Source organism: Pithys albifrons, chromosome 6, assembly GCF_047495875.1.
Source record: "Pithys albifrons albifrons isolate INPA30051 chromosome 6, PitAlb_v1, whole genome shotgun sequence".
Taxonomy (NCBI): Eukaryota; Metazoa; Chordata; class Aves; order Passeriformes; family Thamnophilidae; genus Pithys; species Pithys albifrons.
The window spans coordinates 25697339-25720701 of record NC_092463.1 but is presented as its reverse complement, the minus strand read 5'-3'; the positions used below and the strand labels follow the sequence as shown (position 1 = coordinate 25720701).

Genomic DNA, 23363 nt, shown 5'->3' with positions numbered 1-23363 from the left:
TTTCTTTTAATTGCCAATATGTATCAGTGTCTTTGATAAAGTTGAAATCAGCTGCGAGGCGTCGATGTTTTACGGTTAAGCGCGGTGTAAGATTTAGTGTGGGGATGAAAAAACCCCGGGGTCGGCCTACGCTGGGCAAGGAGCGCGGGCATCCCGGTGTCGGTCTGCAGGGGCTGGGGAGTACCAGCATGCTGGTACCGGGCACTACAAGCCCCGTCCCGTCTCCTTGCAGGGCAAGGAAAAATGCAGCTCCTTTCCCTAACGGTTTGTGGTTTCCATAAAAAATAACTCATTTCTCATCCCTCACAGCCTTCTCGTACACCGCCGTGAAATATTCGTTAGCCAAATGGTGCTTTATTGTAACGAGACTGTTGTAAACGAGGTAGAACCCTCCCGCGCCGGCAAACTCAACTCGGGGAAACCGCGCGTGTGTCAAGACATGGCTCCGCTTCAGCCAGGGAAAAGGGGAACCTCTCTGCTAGCCACGAAGCCCCCTCTCCAGACGCTTACTCGGGGAGAAGGGGCAGGAAGCGCAACGCAGCAGCCCGACGGCTGTCCGACCGTGTCCCCGTTCCCGCGGAGCTGACTGCCAACCCCGTCGGTCCCCGCTGGCTGAGCAGTGCCCTGCCGCCCGCCAGCCCCGATCAGCACTGGCCCGACGCTGGCGGCTCTTCCCGCGCAACTCACCGCCGCAGGTGCGGAATCGCCGTCCCAGCGCGGCGGGCCCAGGTGACGAGCGCCTTGCGCGGGAGCGGAAGAGCCGCCGCCGCAGCGCTGTCCGTCATCTCCTCTGGCCACTGGGAGGGCAGCTGAGCGGTGGGGCCGCCCTCGGGGGCGGGCTCGGATGGGGCGGTGGGCTACGGGCCAGCCCAGCCCGGTCCTGCCCACGCTGCCCTGAGGTTGAAATGCAGAAGTCAAGGCTCTCTCGTCGGGATGCAGATTTCCTTGTAGCCATTTACCCCTCCCTTCACGCCCCTACTTTCTCCTCGGCGGAGGTCAGAGAGGCTCGAGGCCAGTGCAGCCGGGAGCGCAGGAGGCTGCGAGCCAGTGCCCGGGCATAGGGATTCGTTGGGATTTAGGGCCGCCCTCGAGGTGCCCCGCTCAGAGGAATGGGTAAGTGGCCGGGAGCCGCAGGAGGGTTCAAGTGCTGTCAAGAGAGGGGGAGCACCCATGCGCCGTCATCTGCCGCCGCCGTGGCTCCCTTATTGACTTTGTTCGTGTTCCTACAAGTTGTAAGAACACGTTGAGGGTCAGGAGCAGGAGAGAGAGAGAGCTAATGACTACTGGGTTTGTTATTAGTGCTATTAGGCGAGTGCGAGGCAGGATCGCAACCGAGCGGATGGCTGGAGCCCGTGACACGTTGTATATTATTCCTGACACCGATCGTAGCAGTTAACTTTTTCGCACGTGTGTTTTACAGCCCGATGTAATAGTGCTGTTAAGCGAGAGGCGCTAACAGCACCAGGAACGGTCTTAAAGTTAGTCGCGATTCAGAAGCACCTCGCTGCCCTCGTCTCTCCCAAGATGTAGAACAATTTCCTCGACTGCTTTTCCTTCCTCCCCCTCCCCCACGTATTCGAAAGTGTTTTTCTTTTCTTTTTGTTTTCTTCGCGTTCCTTTTTCCTGTGGTAATAAAATTGACATGTCTGTTGGGGCGATCTCGTTTTTCATCTCTGGAATGTGCTTTTTAGAATTCTGAGTACGCTTGATAATGCACAGTCTGGAGAGCTTCGACATTTTTTGCTACGGATTTTCTTTCTTTCCTCCTTCCCCCCCTCCCCCCCCCCGCCCCCCCCCCCCGCACTTTTTAAAACTTTTCTTTTTTTACTTTTTTTTTCTCCCCTGGCATCTCTTTCCCTCCCTTCTCTATCAGTTTCGGGGACATCCCACTATCATAAAGAAGTGTCCATGGAGTGACCGGAGGGGGTCCCTGTCTGTGACATCTGTCTGTGATGAGAAGCAGCTCAGACGCCCCCTTCTGAGCCGTTCGCCGTGTCCGACGGCTATGTCTGTGCATTTGTTTGCAGAACCTGCCTTCGGGGAAGTGAACCAGCTCGGAGGGGTGTTTGTCAACGGGAGACCCCTGCCCAATGCCATCAGGCTGCGGATTGTGGAACTGGCACAACTGGGTATCAGGCCGTGTGACATCAGCCGGCAGCTCCGCGTTTCCCACGGCTGTGTCAGCAAAATCCTGGCTCGTTACAACGAGACTGGCTCCATCCTACCAGGGGCTATCGGAGGCAGCAAGCCTCGAGTTACCACTCCCACGGTGGTAAAACATATCCGGACCTACAAACAAAGGGATCCGGGCATCTTCGCCTGGGAGATCCGGGATCGCCTGCTGGCCGATGGCGTATGTGACAAGTACAACGTGCCGTCGGTCAGCTCCATCAGCCGCATTCTCCGGAACAAAATCGGCAGCCTGTCTCAGCAGAGTCACTACGAGTCCTACAAGCAACACCAGCCGACCCCACAGCCTGCTCTGCCCTACAACCACATCTACCCCTATCCCAGCCCCATCACTGCTACAGGAGCCAAGGTGTCCACACCTCCCGGGGTTCCGGCGATCCCCAGCACTATGGCCGTGCCTAGGACGTGGCCGTCCTCTCACTCGGTGACAGACATCCTGGGGATCCGGTCCATCACAGACCAAGGTGAGGAGAGTGGGACCCGGGGCCGCAGAAACAGCCAGATAGGGCCGGGGTGTTTTGGTTGCCTGCTCCTGGGTTCTTTCGCTCCCGAGGGTCAGAAGGTTGGTTTAGTGCTTTGATTCGTGAAAACTCTCGTTTTCCCCAGCACGGGCCGGGCACTGAGCTTGCCGGAGGATGTGTCTCGGAAAGTAGGCAGACCAGAGGTCCTGGGGTGGGCTACAGGGGGATCAGCAAACAGTACATATCGGTCATGATCCGGTCAAATGTTCTGACCCGAGAAGTGGCGATCCTGATCGGAGGGAAGGGCCTGGGGTGCGGCGGTACCAGAGCGTACTCGGTCCGGTCCCGGTCCTCGTCCTGACCGAGGCTCGCTGCTGCTCTCCGGTCACGAGCGCCGTCTTGGCGTTACCGAGAAGTCCGTATTCTGTAGTTTTCGCCATCAGGCCAAATTTGCTCCGGCAGGAAGTTCAAATGTCACCTAATTGCTTTCATTCTGTGCTGTATTTCTCTCCGAAGCGGTGGTCCAGGAAAACTAAAGCCTCAAGATTTGTCTCTTTTACCCCTTTTACCTTCTTTCTGTTCCTCTTCCTGGAAACTGCGTCGCGTCTCCTGGCTGCTTGCTATGCTTAGCTGCAAAGAAAGGGACATTTTTTCCATTTCGGTCTCTGCCAGTGAACTAACAGTGAAAGTGGTTAAAACAGCAGACCAAAATAACCTTCGTCTACAGCCATGTCTGTGTCCCACTCTTTCCTGACAATTAGTGGAAGGGATAGGACTGAGGGCTGTGATTTCTGTTTTCACTGCATTTTTAACAGCAACTATCTGATCCTAGCAGCAGATCAAATGCAAAATGGATTCTTTGGCAAAGCAGAATAATTTTTTTTCCTCAGAAAGGTGATATTTTTTCAAGCAACACACGCACACAAGTATGTTTTATTTATATTCAATCATACAAAAACTGTAAGTTTCCTTCTTTGCCCTTCACGATATAAACTTTGTACTCAGACCACACTGGCACAAAAAACGTGTTTGTTTCTTTGTCGACTTTAACAAATACGCTCCTGGCAATCCCTTCTGTGCTGGGGAGAGGTAGTTTTGGCAAAGAACATTAAAAAGAATAAGAACATTACAATCACATGAGAAATTGAAGTTTTTTTCTTGAGTTGCTTTTTTGAGCGAGTTCCTCTTCTAGTTACACCACATTGGTAGGCAGGCTTCTGACGGTGCTGCCGGGTGCGTCGGTATCTGCCCTGTCTCCCTCAGCCCTCGCAGGGGCACACATCTTTCTGCAATGTGAAGTCTTCCCCCTCCCTTTTCCATCAGAGAGCTGGCGCTGCGGAGTGGCCAATGCTGCAGATGGGGGCTGTTCGCCCTTGATTTATAGGATAAACTGACCTTGTTGACACGGAAAGGAAGCCCCTATTCATGGGAAAGTGTGAGATCAGCAGAAAAGGGCTCTCTCTGAGAGAGTTAAATTTCTTAAGACAACTTCAGATTTGTGCGTTCTCTCAGCCCGGCGAGGGGCCGAGCGAGGTGCTGTCGCGGGAAAGCCCCTTCTCACGGCGGCTCCAACGCGGCCGAGCGCGGGGCTCGGGGGAGGACTTCCCCTCCCCCCATGCCGGGCTTCACGGTGGGGCTCAGGGAATTTGTGCGCCTGCAAAACATCCCGGTATTCCCGTGCTGCCGCTAATGCCCGTGTAAATAGTAAGACTGTTACCTCTTTTCCTGCCTTCTTTCGTATCTTCCGCCTTTTATTTTCCTTTTTATTTTTAAAATGTATTTATTTTATCTGTTTAATTTCGTGAGGTTTTTTTCTCCCCAAATTTGTTTTGAACCTCGTTCAACTGCAGCCGTTTCAGGACTTTTTCTAACGGGGTATCGTTTGTCCTCTGACTCGCGAAACCCACGAGGCGACTGCCGTAAATCCTCCTTAGAAGATCCCGGGGGTCAAGTGCCAGGCGGCAGCTCCGTTCCGCCAGTGCAGGGACGCTGCAACTAGCGAACCCAGCCAGCTCCGGGCTCGACTGGTGATCGCTGGCACAGAGGGACCCAACTGCCTTCCGCCCACGGATCCTCCACTCCGGGAGGCTCAGGGAGATGTGGCGGGCAGGGGACCGCCTTCTCATTAGCTCTTCCTCACAGAATGCGTCGCATGGGGAGAGGTGTAGCCGTCTCCATCCCCCGGCAAAGGCATCTCCATCTCTGCATCCAGGCCTCTGCGACTAACTCCCTCTTCCCTCCTTGTTTTCCGGCAGTGAGCGATACTTCGCCTTACCCCAGCCCTAAAGTGGAGGAATGGAGCAGCCTGGGCCGCAACAGCTTCCACCCGCCGGCCCAGCACGCCGTGAGCGGGTTGGAGAAGAGCTCCCTTGAGCAGGAGGCCAAGTACAGCCAGGTAAAGAGAGAGGGAGGGGCGGGCGGTGATGCACAGGGCCCCTGAGCTCGGTCTCGGGCTGCCGCCGTCGGTTTGGAGCCGGTGCCAGACTTTCCTCGGTTTTGGTTTGCAAAGACAGGCGACGTCGGGAAAGAGCCTGGCTCTCTCCTTCGCTCCTCTCTCCGCTCCCTCCTTCGGTCCGGTGGCCGCGGCACCCGGCAGCCCTCCAGCAGTCCCCAACAACGCGCAGTCCGCCTTGCTCCCGATGGCCGAAGGGCTGGCGGAATGGCAGCGATCGCGTCCCGGGCTGCCCGCGCACAGCCCGCACAGCAGGCGCCCGAGAACCGCCGCCACTGACCCCCGCTGCGCCTCCCGCCGGGGCTCTGCCCCCGCCTCTGCCGGGCCAGCGGGCACGTCCCGCCGTCGCCGTCGCCGCCCTTAAAGCCGCCTTTTACCCTGTCCGCAGCGTGCTCTGTAGGCAGGGGAATAATTTGAAAATGAGGTGTAATTGCTTCCTACATTAAGCATTTTAAACGCTTAAGTAGACGGCGAATTTCCTACGTTTTAATTACAGTACAATATATCTGTTACTTAATAAATCTCTGTCTAAATCTTTGTACTTGCTAATCAAATCACATGCCAGGAGAAAAGCTATAAAAGGCTCAGCTGTTACTGGTTGGGAAAACACAGGTTTTGAAAACGTTTTTTCCATGCGATGGAAACATCTCAAAAGCATCAGAGGTCTTTCAGACACACTGGATTCCTGGCCACTCATGTGTTGCACTTATAACCATCTTGAGGAAAACCCATGATTCCTGCTTAGCATTTTTCCCATTCAGAGACAGAGGTTTTGAACATTTTTTGCGCGTTCTGTGTCAGGTTTCAGATTCCACGTCGAGGAGACTTTTGTAGCTCTTGTTTGGTGCTGAGAGCAGACGAATCAGACCCTTTCACTTTTAAGATGTGGATCTCAAACTGCGGAAACGCTTGCAAAGAGGTGAACTAGGCAGAGTGAGAAATACTGTAGACCCCAAGGCTGTCCTGTTTGTTTTGTATTACATTTTCCTATTATCCCGTTATTATTCTGTTCATTTCATATCACAAATATTGCACATGGTAGTATAGTGGTGACTGTATGGTTAGGGTCAGACTTGGAAGTTAATACTCCTCTGTACAATTTTCTTTAAAGATGAAAATAAGTCTTAGCAGTCATTAAAAAAATGGAAATAGTTCATCACTATTCTGTAAGGATTGCTATACTGCAGCTTCATAGCCTTAGGTTGCAGTCTGGGCCTTCTGCACATGATCCTGTTGAAATATTCACGGGATCTTGCTCATAGAATCTAAACCATTGCCTCTATTGGATCTCATTTATCTCAACAAATGTGTTGAGGAACAGTGTTATGTCAATCGGATTATTTTCAATGCTGGTGTTGAAAATTATTTTTTATATTTTCTTTTCTTTTTTCACTCTTTCAATATATATGATTTAATCTCCATAATATATCACTGTTCAACTGTCAATACCAGTCACACCTTAATGTTTTGTTCAACCTGAAAGATCTTCTGATAAATGTAATTTAAACATACTCATTACTTTAAAATGGAACAAATTTCTATTAATAAAGTGGAATTAATTTATCAAAATACATTGTCCAGAGAGTTTAAAAGGGCAGAAAAGCCATATTCAGAACCCTGCTCACTAAAAGAACATACAGAGGATATTCGCCCCAGCTCCTTCCCTGTAATAATATGGATAAACATGATTTGCCTTTGGAAAGTTCTAACATACAGACCAGTCTATTCATGTAGTATTCAGACTTGCTTTCCAAAGAATTCATTCAAATGTGCATTAATTTCTTTGCCTGTCACAAATTCACTACCATGGTAATTTAGAATGTATTCAGAAAAAAAATGTTTCAAATAAGGATGGGAAAATGTGACTTTTTTGCAGCTTTTGCCACATTCTTTTTGCCACAAGATTTGTTCCAGCCAGTGCAAAGTGAAGTTTATAAACAAAATTCTTGCTGCACATTGCACTGACTTACTAACTGTCCATCAACTGAAATGCAGTGAGTCTGAGGTCTGTAACACGAACAGTCTGTGACAGTAAAGACTCTGATGTCCTTGGATCTCTGTATGGTCTTCTGCGATGTGTACTGTTTTGGTATAAATAGATTAGCTTGGGACAGGAAGGAGTATTGGTTCATTGGTGTGAATCTAGCAAAGGGGTATCTGGAATGATTGTACAAAAATGGAGAAGCCATAGCCATAATTTATATGCCAGAAGAACTATGGTGAAATAGGTCTTTGTACTTCAGGGTAAATGCTGTTTTCTTCATCTCCTTTGGGCAAAGCTCACTACCAAAGCTGGGTCTTCAGGAGGTAGACATCAGATTTCCCCCAGAGAAGAGAAGTTACTGTTTTGTTATAATCCAGTTTTATATCTGTATTACCAAAATCAGAGGTGCCTGCAACAGGACTAGAGCAGCAGGGAATCAAGCGTGCATGTTTATCTTAGGCTTTCCCATTTCACAACAGGAGCAGATGGAATGTGCTCTCAAGCACATTAACAATGGATTTTGCATGAGTGATAGGTAATTCTGCTGTTTCCAACAAATATCATCTACACATTAAGCATCAGCAACGTTCAAAGTACACCTGTCCATAGGTTGCAGATCATTCCATAACTACTAGGTGAGTGAAAGCCTTGTTCCTCAGACTTAGTCATGGCAGACAGTATTTTGCTTCTCAAAGTGCCGTGGAAAGTCCCACTGCATGACAAAGACTAGAAAAATTGAGACCAAAGAATAAGGTCTTCTGTACTTTAAAAATATATTTATTTGAATCCTTCTTTCAAATGATATACATTTATTTTGAGACATGGAACCCTGTAGGCTTTTTTAGGCAAAACTCTTATTGACCTCCCAGATTTGTCAGACAGTAGCCAAGGCTGACCTCTCCAGTGGGTTCCAAGTGCTATGTTTCAGCCCTTGCCCCACACATCAGTGAGAATGCACTTACAAAAAAGGCTGGAAGACTTCACATTGTTGCCTTAGCAATATGCAGTCACACTAGTTTATCCGGGAATTGAACTTCTGGATGTAGAACATTTTTCATTTTGAGGATTGCAAATTTCCTGGTGTCTCTGGGGCTTTTGTTTGTGGTGCTGTTCAGTATTTGGGTTTCGGGAGTTGAAAGCTCTTCCTGGCAGTCTATGATTCTGTACAAAAGATCCCCCAGAAAATCAGAGACGTGCCTTATCAACTTTCTATTCAGTTTTAGATACCTGATGTCCCAAGTTGTCATTTATACATAAACAATTGCATAATTTTCTTAGTGCATCATACTCACAAATTTGTCATATGGCTTTGCAAACCAGGCAACTATGAATCAAAGAAATTGAAAAGGAAAACAGATTTTGCTGAGAGCTTGACAGTTTTGGATCATACACATTTCATACAGAGCTCAGTTATATTGCAGTACTTATATGGAGAGTCACTTTTTTAGTGTTGAGGGGCTTCTACATATATTTACACTATTGATACAAAGGGTGAATATTCGGAGTATATTTTTGCATTACACAACTTATACTGACAGCTTCATTGAGGAAAAAAATAGCTGAAATGACTGCAATACAAATCCATTTATAACCTGTGTTTGAAATTAAAACGCTTAACAACTTATACTTAAAATGCAGTTTTCAGACATCTGATGTTTGTGACTTTCTGGACTAAAATCATAGATGTGAAAACTAAAAAAACTGTGTTCTGAATTTACACATGTAAGAAATGCAGATGATTTGACGTGTGTCTGTATGATTTGCTGAGAGACAAATAGCTTAGAAATAGTTTATTTTTCAGAATTACTTTCTGTGTGCATTGTAGGAAGCAGATGTGCACATTGCCAAAGGGAACTGATACTCATTAATGGAAAAAAGCTTCTAGTTGGGGGTGGGTCTAAGAGCAAGTGCATATTGCAAGCTCACTCCTGGAAATGGTACATTGTTCGGAGGCTGGATCCCAAACCAACTGGAGCTGCAAAAACACTCCTCCTAATTCAGAAGTGCTTGAGAACATGATTTGAATGAAATCTTCCTCTTACATATTGGACAAACTTCTAAGTAGCAATTGCCTTTATTCTGTCTCAGCTGAACTTCATCAGCTGTTAGGGGCTTGACTTTTCAGCTTTGCTGGTATATCCTTCCCTGTCCTTAGGCTGCATTCTAACAGAGGGTCATGAGTTCCATATGCTGTAAGCACATAAAGGGAAGGCTCCATTTTAGGGCAAGTGGTTGCAAATAATTAAGGGTGCAATTCTGGGCAATTATTTGCACAAAAATGTAGGCAATGTAGATATTTAGTTCCTGATCTTTGTTCATTTGTAGATGAACTATGAACTATATATTTGGTGGCCACGCATCTCTAATTGTATCTGCAGTGTTTAGAACCCACAACAAATGGTGACTTCTTTGGGAATAACATGGAAATGTAACCTTAAATGTTATGGCCACTTACATGATCCTCCTACACAGATAATTTATGGCAAATGTTAATAAACATGACTATTTGGCATCCTATATTCTAACTCAGGATCCAGGCAGTTGGATTCCTGCTATGGGTCTGTGTAAAATCCATCAGTGATAAAGATCCACACCTACTGCTCCTCAGTCATATCCAGGTGGGAGGGGGGCTGAAGCTGTTCAGGAGAGTTGCTTATTTGCTTTCTTGCCACAGTAGCTAGCAGCATTGTTAGCAGAGTCAGGTGCAGGGGTTCAGACCTTGGCTTGGAGACTGGTTCTGTGTCAATGTCATTAGGATCTCCAGACCAGGCCTGCTATTAAAATACTGTCACTAAGATGGCTCGCTCAAGGTCTAGGCATCCATGTCATTGCATGTTGTGGGTGAGGGGGATGAGCTGATCCCACTACATGCACCCGATTCCTTCCCAGGTGATCTGGATGGCACCCCATTCGAACCCCAATTGTGAGACCTGCCTCTTACTGGCCACCTGCTTCCACGGCCAAAACACAGTGCCCTGCCCACCAACCCACATGGCTTCAGGGCACTCCACCCGGATGAAACTAATAAAGAAAGTCAGAGAGGTGAGTGAATGGTATAATGACACTCAAACTGCACTCTGAGCACCCTCTGCTCAAAGGGCGCCAACCTACCAGGAGCTCCTCCATGACAAACAGGACCAGGAATTGTAAGGTGGGAATGATGGGAGATAGCTATCATAGCCAAGGACCAGAGTGCCAGTAGCAGGAGGATTAGATCTTGATCTGTTCAGTCTTCTGATTCTTGCAGTAGATTGGCAAGTATACAAAGACTTTATGGTGTGTTTGAATTTGTCTCTTTTGGCAATTTATCAGTTTTTAGGAATCACCTGCATACCTACTCATAATGAACATAGGCATTCAATAATTGAAGGGCTGTGATTTCATCCTTCTTAATTTACCAGCTTCTTAGTAACTGCCTCTGCAGCATCAGAGATTTGTTAGACATAGGAGAATGTTCTTTTGGTTATCCATGAACAGAACAAAGTGGAGACTTTACCAGTTTGACCCCATATTTGCCTAGCTTCTAGCCATCAAGGACCCCTTTGAAGTGTCTCTGTCTGTAAGCCTCCTCTTCCAACCTCTGTTTCATTTAAATAATGCCATATTGAAATTACAACATATTGTTAAATATGTGATATTAAGAAGGCATTCTTCATAGAAGCTTTTGATAATACATTATAGTGTTAACCAACAGCATAGAAAGAACAAATGTTTATTCCTTCTAGTGTATTTGCCTGTTTAATGTCCATGTGTGCCCTGCCCAACTCCAGATTTGGCCAAAAGACCAAGGGGAAATTATTGTGCAAAAGCTGTGGGAATCTGTTGTTAATTCCCACTCAAAGGAGTTTGCCTATATTACATGATTTTTTTTCCTCTTGTGCTTTTCTATTGTCCTCATAAGCACAGTATATCTGTATAAGGGGACTTAAGTTGTGTCTTTGTCATCAGAATCAGGCTTTTTGGTCACAGCAAACAGAATCTATTTTCATTCCACTTTGAGGTAGTCTGATTGTGAGGTTTGTTAAATAATAGAATATATCCAAGATTATTAGAAAGGCAGTGACTTCCATTTATACTATTCTTCTCAACAAGAAGTATGAAAGGAAAGCAACCATTCAGTGAATGTAAAGACCTGGCAAAATAGCCTATATTTGGAAACATTTTATGTGGACGTACTAGTGAGTGCTTGGAGTGCTGTGTGTGGTAGATCTCACTCTACTGTGAAAGTTTCTAAACTCATCCTACTTCTGAAGAAGGACTGGAAATACTTGCTCGCCTCTTTTCCCTCAGAATGTGCTCAGGTTTTACAATAACCTTTGTCTGTCTTATCCACCATGCCTTTTTCTCCTTTTCTCCTACCTTTCTTTTCCTATGTTTTTTTTTGTATTAGATTCCTCAGCCTCAGAGAAAGAGTGGCGTGTGTGCCCTTCTCCCACCCCCCCCCTTTTCCTTTTTTTTTCTCTTTTTTTTTTCTCTTTTTGTTTCTGCCGGAGTTTGTTTTGGAAAAGACATAAAATGCCCCTGGCTCCTTTAGGAAAGGATTTGTGATGGTGTATAAATTCAAGTTACCATTACTATTTCCAAAACTGGGATTTTATTTCCCTGAAGAAGCTGAGATTTAAAACTTGATAAGAAAATATAATCAAGAGTGATCTTGATGCATGTCCCAACTATAGTTTAAACAGTCAATTGATATTATCTGATTTCTGTGTTATTCAGTGCAGCTGGGGATGCCTATATGTAAAGGAAAAAACTTTAAATTCATAAAAAAAGCATATTAAACATGGGGAATGGCATCTGCTCATTATTAAAGGAGTGAACTTTATTTTAGTAGGAAGTAGTGTGATTTTCTTATGCAGTACATTGTTATGCATTGAATTTAATAACAGGAAAAATAACTGTAAAGAAAATGGCATCTTTTAAGAGATACTGTGTAAGATTGAGTAGCTAATAATGTTTGGAATCCTAATGCACTTGAGCATGCAAAGAACTTCATTTTAATTGTGACTTCAACTAGAATACCAGCATTGCTTTCCGTACCTTACAGTGAAAGAGAAATACTGTAATTCTCCATTTTTGAAAGGTCTCTTCCCATTTTTCATAGCTCACTCTTCTGGAAATCAACTCAGCTCAGCTGAGCAACAGAACAACTCCAAACCCCTCGCCCATGTGTTATTTTTAAAAGCTCCTCAATTCCAATGTCTTATCACTGTTAACTCTTGAAAATAATGGCATATGTTTTAAAGTAATATTCTACCCACAAACCCTTCTGTTTAAACCCTTCTGTTTAAGATTTTTTGGATATAAAATTATTTAATGGCAATGTCTTAATTTTTCAGACTATGCTATATTCTCTCCTGCTTGCACTGAAATCAATAGAAAATTAAGGGGGAATAGTTTAATAAAATAAGTTAATTCATCTAAAAATGCAGACATATAACTTAATACAAAAATATTTTTGCAAGAAACTTTTCCAGCACTATAAAAAGAAAACCCTGATTTTCAGAGTAAACTCTGACTAGGTTATTCACATACATCTAAACAATTTTATAACATCTTTCTTAAAACTATTTTTAAGAAAAAGTGTTACTGTAAGCTGGGGAAATTTACTCAGGACTCACTTTTGTAATTTTCCTTCTTTAGGCAAGTCTGACTTGCCTGTGTAGGCACATTAGTGGAACACTGGTCTGAACGACTGTTTGTAGGATCATGTAATTTTTCCCTTTGATGCTGTAGCACTAAATTGCAGCTTCAGAATTTAGCTCTAATTTAGTTAACTACAATTTCTACAAAAATATTATTTAAGGTTATTAATTTAAAAACTTTTTAAAAAGCCTGGATGAATTACTTAGATAATTTGCTAATGCCATTTTTCTAAACGGCACTTCCATTACAGGCCTGCTCCTGCTGTTTTACTTGCAAAGTTTGTTTACTCTTCCCTTGGCATCCCATAAGTTGGTTTGATTTATAAATCTTATTTAACCTTCAATTAAAAAGGGAGATTTAACATGTTTGATTCCCTGATGTTTACAGTTTGTGTTTGATTTCTCCTAGTCTTGTTGCCATAACCTTTTTGACTGGTTACGTGCATGTCTTTAAGAACATGAGATGTCTTCTGGGTTTTTATGGTAATTTACTGTTCTGATTGTAGGACTAGATATTCAACTCTGCTCCCTGCTATGCTTTTCTGTTTCTGTGGAAAAAATGACTTCTGCAGTAGCTACTTTGTGACTGCATTATCAGGACATTCAGAAAAGGTTCATCATTTCCAGAAATTGCTAAAACAATTTAATTTTAGTTTTAATTTTGAAAAAACAGCAGTGAGAAGGTGTTTGTCTCTGTGGAGTGGTGGTAGCATCACTGCAGAGAAACCTACTGCCAGATCTCCGCTTTGCTGGGGAGCTGCTCCTCTCATTAAGGCGGCTGTGGTACCTCCACAGATTTGTTTAAATTGCTTTCAGGGAAAAGGTCTGTGATGCAGGATCAAGGCAATGTGCTGAGCTTGCTGATCCAAGGACAGGAAGGATTCATTACATCCAAGTCAGTATTATGATTGAGAAATACATACAAAACAGCAACCTTATTCACCAGAGGTGTGTTCCCGAAGCCATGACACAGACTGAACTTATGCTGACTGCAGCAGGGGACTTTGGGCTGAGTCACTGTCCAGGCTCATTAGGGCTGGTGAATTAGGTAAATTGAGCTTTGAAGCTTATGCTATTTCTACAGAAACTTTTTTTTTACATAGTCATTTAGAATACTCCTGTCAAGCATGCAGTCTTACACTATGCAATAGATGATCTATTTAATAAAATAACAATTATATTACAATGGGCAAGTAATTTAAGTAATTATTAATAATAACAACTTTAAAATAAGAAGAATAATTTACATCTTTTGGGCACTTACTTTAGACTATAAAATTGAGGTGGCATCCACTTGTGTCATCAGATCTGCTCTCATTTGTATTAATGAGATAATTTGCATTATTGCTATGGATGATAACTAACGTAAATACAGGAATGATTTTGAATGTTACAACTCTGGGTCATTTTCTGAGACATTTAGAAGCCACATAGGAAGGGAAGAGAGGAGATGGTCAAATTTTAATACTGAGAGAAGACATAACTAGCAAGAAAAGTCAGAGAAGGAAAAGTAGGGAAGGGGATGAAATAAAAATAATATTGATTCATTACAATATAGAATTTGAATTTATAACATGATGACTGAAAGTGGACTCTAGTTTGTGTATTTCTCTGGTTCCTCTGTAAACAAAGTAGAAAAAACCAAAGCAGTTTGTCTCATGTGGGTTCATTGTAAAGTTTGTGCAGAAAGTTTGTACCCTGTATCTTCTTACCATGCAAGAGAGAGGAGACTGAAGCTGTGCAACACATTATACAAGCATAACCTTCCTAATACAAATCCAGGTGTGTGCGGTGGTTACTTTTGGTTTGGGGAGGAACCATTCTGACTTTGAGTCCAAACAGTTAATGAAAATCACTTGTTCCAAAGACATTCCCATGAGTTTAATTCTAGATGTGCTTTTCATCCATCCACTCCCTCTGTGCTGCAAATCTCAAACAGACTGAAAACAATGACAAAAAAGGTTGTCTCTAATTGGTATTGTACCTAAACTGACTAAAACTAAAGATGGCAACCATTAACACTACTGAACCAACTCCTTTACTGGTGAAAATATGTGCAGCTTGCTTGTTTCAGCAGCATCATTTTATGTGATGTAGAGCAAGGCGTTATGTCCGTCGTGGCTTTGATGATATTCCCTTCACTGTCACTGGCATGTATCAGCAGCAACTTCTCAGAAAGGCATCAGACCCAGCTTGTGATTTTGACCCAATCACTGTTGTTTTGCTGGTATCTTTGAGAGAAAGTGTAACTGAATTTGAGAATTGGTGGGAGGTCATGTGTTCCATGTTTCAAACACAGCCCTAAAGTTTGGAAATACTTATTCCATCTGTTGACTTAACAGCAACAACAAAAAAGCAGCAATTCAGAGCAAATTTTTCTCTCTGATCTTTGTGGAAGCCCCAGACTAAGCCCAGGAACCCTTATCTCTTGCACAACAGAGGTTCCAGTTCAGTTAGAGCTACATGTTTGTTTGTTTGCTTTAAAAAATTAGATTTTCACTGAAAAGTGATGGTTTAAATTAAGAAAAAAATATTTATAAAACTTAAAAACCAGGTTCAAGAACCTCTGCACTTAAAACAAGCTCTAAAGGTTTTAAAAATCCATAAACACCATGGTGTTCTTGCACTCCTAATTATGAATGTTTGGATTTTGGTGTTCATTTCCTCTGATTGAAATACTGCAGGATGAATTATTCATCCACTATATACAGGGTCATGGAACTTAATCCCCTCAATTTATTTTAGGTGAATGTCATGTTTGTAAAAAGTGCGACATTGACAGACCAGATTCAACCCTTCTGATAACCTGCACTTGGTATCTAAAGCTGTTTAGAAGTAAAATGTCTTGCAGTTAAAACTACTGGGTCAAGCTCTTCACAGATGAAAGGGATGAAAATTAGAGGGTTTTTTTGGAGAGGTTTTTTGAGTAGCATAGTTTTAAATCACAGAAGGTGAGGGTTTCTCTATCCCTTCATCTTAATTTGGGTCAGAGGAGGCCTCTGACTGCTTTGTGGCAACGGCTTAAACCTTCCCTGAATTAGAACCACACTGTGTTCCTACCCATCCCAGTGTCGCCTGCTTGGCTGAGAGCACTCAATGGCATCCACAGAACCATGGTTTTGAGCAGTAAAGCTTTGTAGCAGAGGAACAAAAATACGAATGATTCACCAATTCAGTGATGCAGCAACAACAGCTTTCCAGCATTGCTGGCCTCTGACATGTTGCAACTGGTGGTCCCTACAAAACTGCCTCCACATCCTGCCTTTAGTTTTGTGTGTGTGTGTGCATGTGTGTGTGTGTGTGTGTAAAAGGGTTGTTCTGGCTGTTATAAATCAGGATAGGTATGCTTTTAAATTAAAATTTTACAAAAACTAGTGAATCTTTAGTCAAGTCCCATCTGTTTTATCAACAACAACCCAGAAACTTGGGCTTCTCCAATAATTATAGTTCAGAGACTTGGGCTTCTCCAATAATTATAGTTCAGACACTTTTAGTTTACTTTGTGCCATAAGACCACAGAACATATGTGTGATTGGATTAAATTTTTACCAACAATGTCTGTATTAATGTGAGCTGTTCAGGAGCTCAAATTTGCCTAAAATCATGCAAAGTGATCCATTTTTGGTTGCTGAGGAAGTCCTGGCAGCCTTTTCTGCAGAATCTGCAGGAGGCCAGGACATGGGGTGGGACATCGGTGGGCCAGCAAAGACGTGCCCTGTTGGCACATTGCCTGGCAGAGATCTAGCCTGTGCCAACTAGCACACAGCCAGACAGTGCCCCAGGGCACAGTGCAGGGACCTTGCTCAACAGGCTATGTGGATGAGGACACCCCAATTTTGGCAGAAGAGAGGTGAGCTGTGGGGCTGAGTATTGCATGGTGCTACTCATCTTCAGGGATGAAGAATTTGTCCTGGTCTGTTTTATTTACATGTACAGACACAGTCATCAAATCCATGGATTTTTTTTTCTGGACACAGCACTGCAAACAGCAGAAAGTAATTTCTTGAGGACAAAAAGTTGCCTTTCTTTACCCATATACTCTTGGTTTATGGTGGTGGGGTGGGCAGAGGTGCTTGGCAAAGCGATTGCATCAAGTGGTATTTTGTCTTAGCATAATGCAACACTATGCACAGCTTTGAAGGATGCACTTACAGGCCTGAGATGAGAGTCTGTTAGAGCATTTTCCTTTTCTAAAGAGCAACTCCAAGAGGAAGCACCTAGCAGTTGGAGAGCATCCTACAACATGGCAGTTTGCACAACATGTGGGAAACATTTTCTCTTCTCTATAGCAAAGTTGTGTTCTGGCTTTCCCCAGCCTTTTCTGTGATGGAGTGCAACAGCGACAACACAGGAGGCTGGAGGGACATGTGCTCCTTTGCAACTAGGAGGAATCCTTTCAAAAGCACAACCAACCAAAGGTTCATGGGACATGACCACTTATAGTGAGGAATCCTACTTAAAATGGGGCTTCCAGGCACAGCCTTGAGCCCACTGCTTGGTACCAGGCTCCTCGGCAGCGGGAAAGACTGAGGAACAGGGTAGCTTCTTAGAGTCAAAAAAATCTCTTCTGTTTTATACTTTTAGAGGCTGGAGGTTTGTGCTGTCTGATTGGCTACAAAACTTCAGGGACTTTTCTCCTTCCAATACCCAACCCTTCAGGGTTTCTGTACTTCTCTGTGCAGAATATTTTTGGCTGTGGCTCCTGATATCCCAGTGTAACAACCCGACTTGAATGGCTCTATAGCCTCTGTGCAAAGAGTTTTGTTGATGCTTGTTAGAAAAAACCCAAAAAGGTGCTCATTCTTGTTTCATGTTTACACATTGGAAGAGGCAGGGAGATTGGCACTGGAGATCGACAGCTTTTTGGGTCTGGTCACACATTTTTTTTTCTCTGTAAATTCAATGAAATAATTTTCCATGTGGTTCAAGAATTGTACTGATTTACAGTGCTATTATTTGCATGTTTGTATTAATTAGTATTGTTGCAAACACTAATACTTAGAGCTTAGGCTAAAGAGTAATTCTGAGACACAATAGGGAATGTGTAATTGGAGGTGAAGGTCAGATGACATATTTGGATTTTCAAAAGAATAAGGCAAGTTCAGCTTCAACAAAGTGTTTATGGATTTGGAATGACAGTTATGTTGCTGCTGCAGCTGTATGTTTTGTACCAATTTATATTCCTATTGGAGGCTTGTGGCTGGGATCTCATTACTGTCTCCTGCTGTTTAGATTGCTGTACAGCAGAATTAGTGCATGGTTTCCCACATGACAATGAGAGGCTAGTCCAGCCAGTGGAACTGCGAGTTACATTGGTAGGAAACTCTTGAACCTGAAAACAGGCCAGTGCCCTTTATGAAGGTAAATACTGGAAATTCAGGCAGGTGCAATCCAGGCAGGAATTGAACAAGGGAAATGTTAACACCATGTGAGGTTTTAGAAGAAACAAAAGTCGATTTCATTTCTTGACTTTGCACTATCCAGGCTAGGTCCAGTTGTACCAGGTGATTAAAAATGGCAGATACTATGGGATTTGCTTGAATCAATACCTCTTCTTTCATATTCAGACAGGAAACATTTCTGAGAAAAAAACACCACCCCAAATCCTAAAACAAACCCTACACAATTTAAAACTTAAGCAAGATAAATGAGCTTCGTTTGTACCTGTTTTGCTGAAGAAACATTTTCAGGGTGTGAAATAAACCACCAAGCACTTTTTAGTTAAATAAAGAGTCATTAATTGTGAAATCCTACTGTGGCTGACTGAAGGACTCTCCCTTCTCTATTTACATATAAACCCTTCTCCCCAGCCTACAGAAGGACCTAGGGAAACAGCTTGCATGACAGGACCCATCCCTGCAATTGTTTTGTGCACAGAAGCCCTGTTGAAACCAGGAGGAGCTATGAGCAAAGAACATTTCCAAGTTTTTATCCCAAGTATCTATAAAACAGACTTTTAAAAAAAACATCATCAATAATAATACTACTATTACAGTTCTGACTCCTGCTCTCAACAGCTACCCAAGAATTTAAGATGTACTCACCTCCCCAGCTGCTGGTTAACTCTTCACCCCACAGAGTGCTGCTTCGGGATCTGTGCCTGCGCCTGTCCGTGGCAGGTCAGGGCTGAGCCCACCCTCTTTTGGGTCCAGAATGGGTGAGGTACTGGGATGGGTCAGTCTCCCCTGCTGTTGGTATGGCTGAGGTCACTGCACACCCAGCTTAAACTGCCACAACACACCCAGCAGGGCCTGCAAAGGTGGCCAACACCCTGCCCACAAATTTAGGAAAAGTGGATAAATACTGAAGTCCACCTACTCCAACCCATGGGACTCATTGCCAAGCGGATTAAGGTGCTCAGTGTGAGAGAGGGGAGAAACTCATGACAAATCCTTCCAGCACTAGGTCTCAAATGTAACAATTGGATACAGCCATAGGCTTTTAGGAGTCTGTGAACAATAGCTTGTGGGAAGGTAGGTGGACGTACGGGGATCTTGGCAGTTCCTGCCCTGCTCTTGGTGTGTGTTCCTTAAACATCTGCTACTGGTCCTGAGATGGGTTGCTAGGAGAAGTATGAAGCGCAATCCCAGCGGTGTGGCTGGTCTTAAAAGCAAAGCAGAAGGGGCCACTGAGCCCCTGAAATTCAGGGTAATGGTTATGGGTTGCTCTCTGAATGACCCCACTGGTTCTACTTTTTGTACAAAGCCCCAGCAGCATCTGAGGGCAGATCAGATGAGTCTTACTTTCTCAGAAATGTTCTTCCTTTCTGTCTCCTTTCAGGCACCCAATGGCCTCCCAGCTGTCAGTAGTTTCGTGTCAGCACCAGCCATGCCTGCCTATGCCACACCAGCCCAAGTGTCACCTTACATGACATACAGCGCCACTCCGTCCAGCTACATGGCGAGCCACAGCTGGCAGCATGCTGGAGGAACCACGTTGTCCCCTCATAGTTGTGATATCCCTGCCTCTCTGGCATTCAAGGGCATGCAGACAGCCAGGGAGGGCAGCCACTCTGTCACAGCCTCTGCTCTCTGATGCAGGAGCTGGTCCAGGACCACCACGAGCTCGCTGGCTTGTCATCCGCTGAACCTAGCTCATGGACTGCTCTCTTTGCGCTGGCAATACCTGACATTTCTCCTCACGACTTGTCTCCTGAAATGCTTTTGGGATAGAAAGAGCTGAAGACAACATCAGAAACTGAGAGAAGTGTGCTGTTGCTCTCTTAACAACTTTGCGTCCCTCAAAGGGCTCATGGAGCCTTGTCCCACTCTCTCCTGGTCAAACCACACATATTTATTCTTAACATCACAAACTTTCTAAATGTGCAATTGTTATTAAGATTGTGTAAAAATCAATAAAGAAAAATCACCATAGAAAATTCTGCTATGCCTTGAATCAGCAAAGGCGGCTAGATGGGAGGTGTTTGCTGATTGCCTAGAGAACAACCCTTTCATTGATGAGATTATACAATGCACTGTTATTAAGAGGTCATTTTTGGTTATTTTGTTGGGTTTTGGTAATCAAATATAGAACTGAGGCAATAGGTGGCTCTCAGGTTCTTCTGGCATGTTGCCATTGTCAGGCAGTAGTAATACCTTTGTGATATTATCAATTTGTAAATATAGGCTTTTGACAGCATTTGTTTTCACCTTTCAGTACATTTTCTTTCTTTCCTTCTTTCTTTCTTGCTTACTTTCTTTCTTCTTATTTCTTCTTTCTTTCTTTTCTTTCTTCTTTCTTTTTTTTCTTTCCTTTCTTTCTTTCTTTCTTTCTTTCTTTCTTTCTTTCTTTCTTTCTTTCTTTCTTTCTTTCTTTCTTTCTTTCTTTCTTTCTTTCTTTCTTTCTTTCTTTCTTTCTTTCTTTCTTTCTTTCTTTCTTTCTTTCTTTCTTTCTTTCTTTCTTTCTTTCTTTCTTTCTTTCTTTCTTTCTTTCTTTCTTTCTTTCTTTCTTTCTTTCTTTCTTTCTTTCTTTCTTTCTTTCTTTCTTTCTTTCTTTTTTTTCCTGTGATTTCTAGTTATTTTCTGTGTCTTTGCATGGTGAGGTGATAGCCTCAGGTGATGAGGTTTAGGTAGGGTGTTCTTCATCATGTTTTTGTGTCTACAATGGAGGCTTCAACATCTCATAAAATAGTTATCTCTTTGGCAGAAGAATCAAAGGCAGAAATCTGGCTAAGTAACTCTCCACAGATATACCCAGTCTCCCAAACTCATGAAACACCACATTCATGTGAAAAGTACAAACAGAAGTGGGTGGAAAACATCTCAGCAAAACTGAAGACTGTAGAGGAAAATGCTATTAGCATGCAACCTGTGCAGAGATGCTTACAAAGCCCTGTCAGCCTAAGAACCCAGCAAGAAACAGGATCATACCAACATTCTCAGCTAACTTGTGTTCAGCCTTTTTGGCCCCAAGATTACATTGTAATTTTTTAAAGAGGAAGTTGTCTTTAATTTCTGCTTTAATGAATGTAAAATATGGCTCTTGGTAAAGTTTACATTGTTGTTCTGAAGCAATTTTTCCCCTTATAGCTATACTGGTGGTGGTGCTACAAACACAGATATTATTTAATATTAGCAAATTCCCTTTCTACATTTCTGTATCCAGTGGCAAGTACTCTGTGCCAGTTATTTTGCTTTAACGTTAATCCCAAGAGAGCTAACATTCTGATCTTTGAAAATTTACCTGTTTTCCTTGGGCAATAATAAAGTTCTGACTATTATTATGCTTTTCCCATGCTGTAGGTATGTTCAGAATACTAATGTGGAAAAAAAAAGCCTGGTGTGACAATTCATCTTTCATAGAATATTAATATATTGTGTATTTTTATAAATGTTTTTTAGTAACTTAAAGTACACTAGAGATAGTTAAAGCAAAGGAGAAAATATCATTCTTCATATATTGTTCTATCTGCATACCATATTAAAACTTAATTCAGTGGGAAAGTAAAATACAGTCCCTCTCTTAAAATACAGTCCTCTCTTTGTGGATTTCCAGCTTTCATCATCAAAACAGCTGTGGGTAAATTTTCATAATAATCTAAGTAACCAGTACTTATGTAATATACAGTATGTCCACTGAAATATAGATGGACTCAGTTGGCTGCTGCCCCCTTTGCTTTTTACATTAAAAAGTAGGTTACTGAACTGCATCTCTGTAAAGAACACAGGTATTGTATTATGGGCCCAGGGAAAGAAAATCTGATCTTGAATGTTGGTTCAAGTTCTTCAGCCTCAAAGGTATTCAACACCTGTTTAGCTTTAACGAGATGCTGAAACCCTTGTTATTCAGTAGACCACTTTTTCAAGAATGTTTCTCTGAAACCACTAAAGGCAATGTACACACAAGTGTATTTCCACTCTGCAATGCTCTTAGTGATGTGATGGATGCTATTCTGTGTTTATGTCATTATAGCTGAAATAAGATGAGCTTTAGCACCATGAAAGAGGACTTGGCTTAATTCTAGACAAGCTCTTCACTAAAAATAAAACCGGGGGGAAAAAAGAAGATAATGAAAAGATCATAAGTAAATAAGTGATTAAGTTGGCAAGAGGCTTTTAGCTTTCAACCTGGTTGTTCTACTGGATTATAGAATTATTGAGTAAGTCTACCTACTGTTACACATGCAAGTCCAACAAGAGATATCAAGGGGGGGGGGGGGGGGAAGGAAGAGAAGCCTTCCATAGCACAGCTTTTTTGAACTTCAAGAATTTGCAAGCCTGTAACAAAGTGTGCCTGGATTAAAAATTGTCCAAATTTTCCTGAGTAACATGAGGTCATTTCTGTCATAAAAGCTCTCTTTTCTGACATTCCCATCAGGTATTAGTGTGTTTTGGGAGACAGAGAGACAGATCCTTTGATTGTGTGGGCGATTTGCATTATTTTCTCTTTAGCTAAACTGGGCTAATTTATAAAATAAGGACAGGACATGATGCTAATTATTCTTCAAATGGGAATATGCCATCCTAAACCATTTTTGGTTTGTGTTTAGGTACAGCTCTCGGCCCATCTGCCAGCTGTACACGATACCTTACCCCTAAGTGGGAAGTCAGTGGGGCTGTGCGCAGAAAGTGTTGCTCAAATTGAGCAAAAGTACCTGACTTTGGCTCTTGGTGAACTGCCTGTGACAGGGGTTTTTTTGTGTATTTTCATATTTTTTTTACACGTAAACCTATGATGCAGAATACTCCTTTGCATAAGGCCTTTTTTCCTTGCTTATACTCATGGGTAAACTGAAAACTACAACATGTCAGCTTACTAGCCACACAATTTTAAGCCACTTTACATTAAATTAAAGAGAAAAAGGGATTTGTTTTTTGAAAGAATAATAAACAAGGGCTAACTACTGTTGTCAAGTACAAGGGTATAAATACGGAGTAAACCCACTGAGGTGAATGGATGCACTTGGGAAATATGCAGTGTATGTGGGTGCAAATTTAAGTGCTTAGTCTGCAAAGTCTATGCTTCACTCCAAGAGTGTCAAATGTATTCAAAGCCTAAAATACTCCCTTCCATGACAGCCAAACTGTGTGTAAAACTGAATCACAGCCCATATTACACCAGGAGTAATGGGGGGTTGGACTGGCATGTTCATAGGTTAGTTTTCCAAGCTCATGTTGTTTTCTGCTTTCTAA

At 43.1% G+C, this 23363-nt stretch overlaps 1 protein-coding gene across 1 annotated transcript; it reads left to right on the top strand.

Annotated features, from left to right (window-relative positions):
* The first annotated feature begins 1034 nt into the window (after nt 1-1034).
* PAX9 (paired box 9) lies at nt 1035-19767 on the top strand. Its single transcript, XM_071559431.1, has 4 exons — nt 1035-1113; nt 2028-2654; nt 4907-5046; nt 19513-19767. The coding sequence occupies exons 1-4, from the start codon at nt 1110-1112 to the stop codon at nt 19765-19767; spliced, it is 1026 nt and encodes a 341-aa protein (XP_071415532.1). The 5' UTR covers nt 1035-1109.
* Nucleotides 19768-23363: the final 3596 nt, after the last annotated feature.

Bases quoted from the DNA above. Each gene is read 5' to 3' on its own strand.
- PAX9 (XM_071559431.1), top strand. The intron at 2,655-4,906 runs GTGAGGAGAGTG...GTTTTCCGGCAG, and splicing joins CCGGTCCATCACAGACCAAG to TGAGCGATACTTCGCCTTAC. The intron at 5,047-19,512 runs GTAAAGAGAGAG...GTCTCCTTTCAG, and splicing joins AGGAGGCCAAGTACAGCCAG to GCACCCAATGGCCTCCCAGC.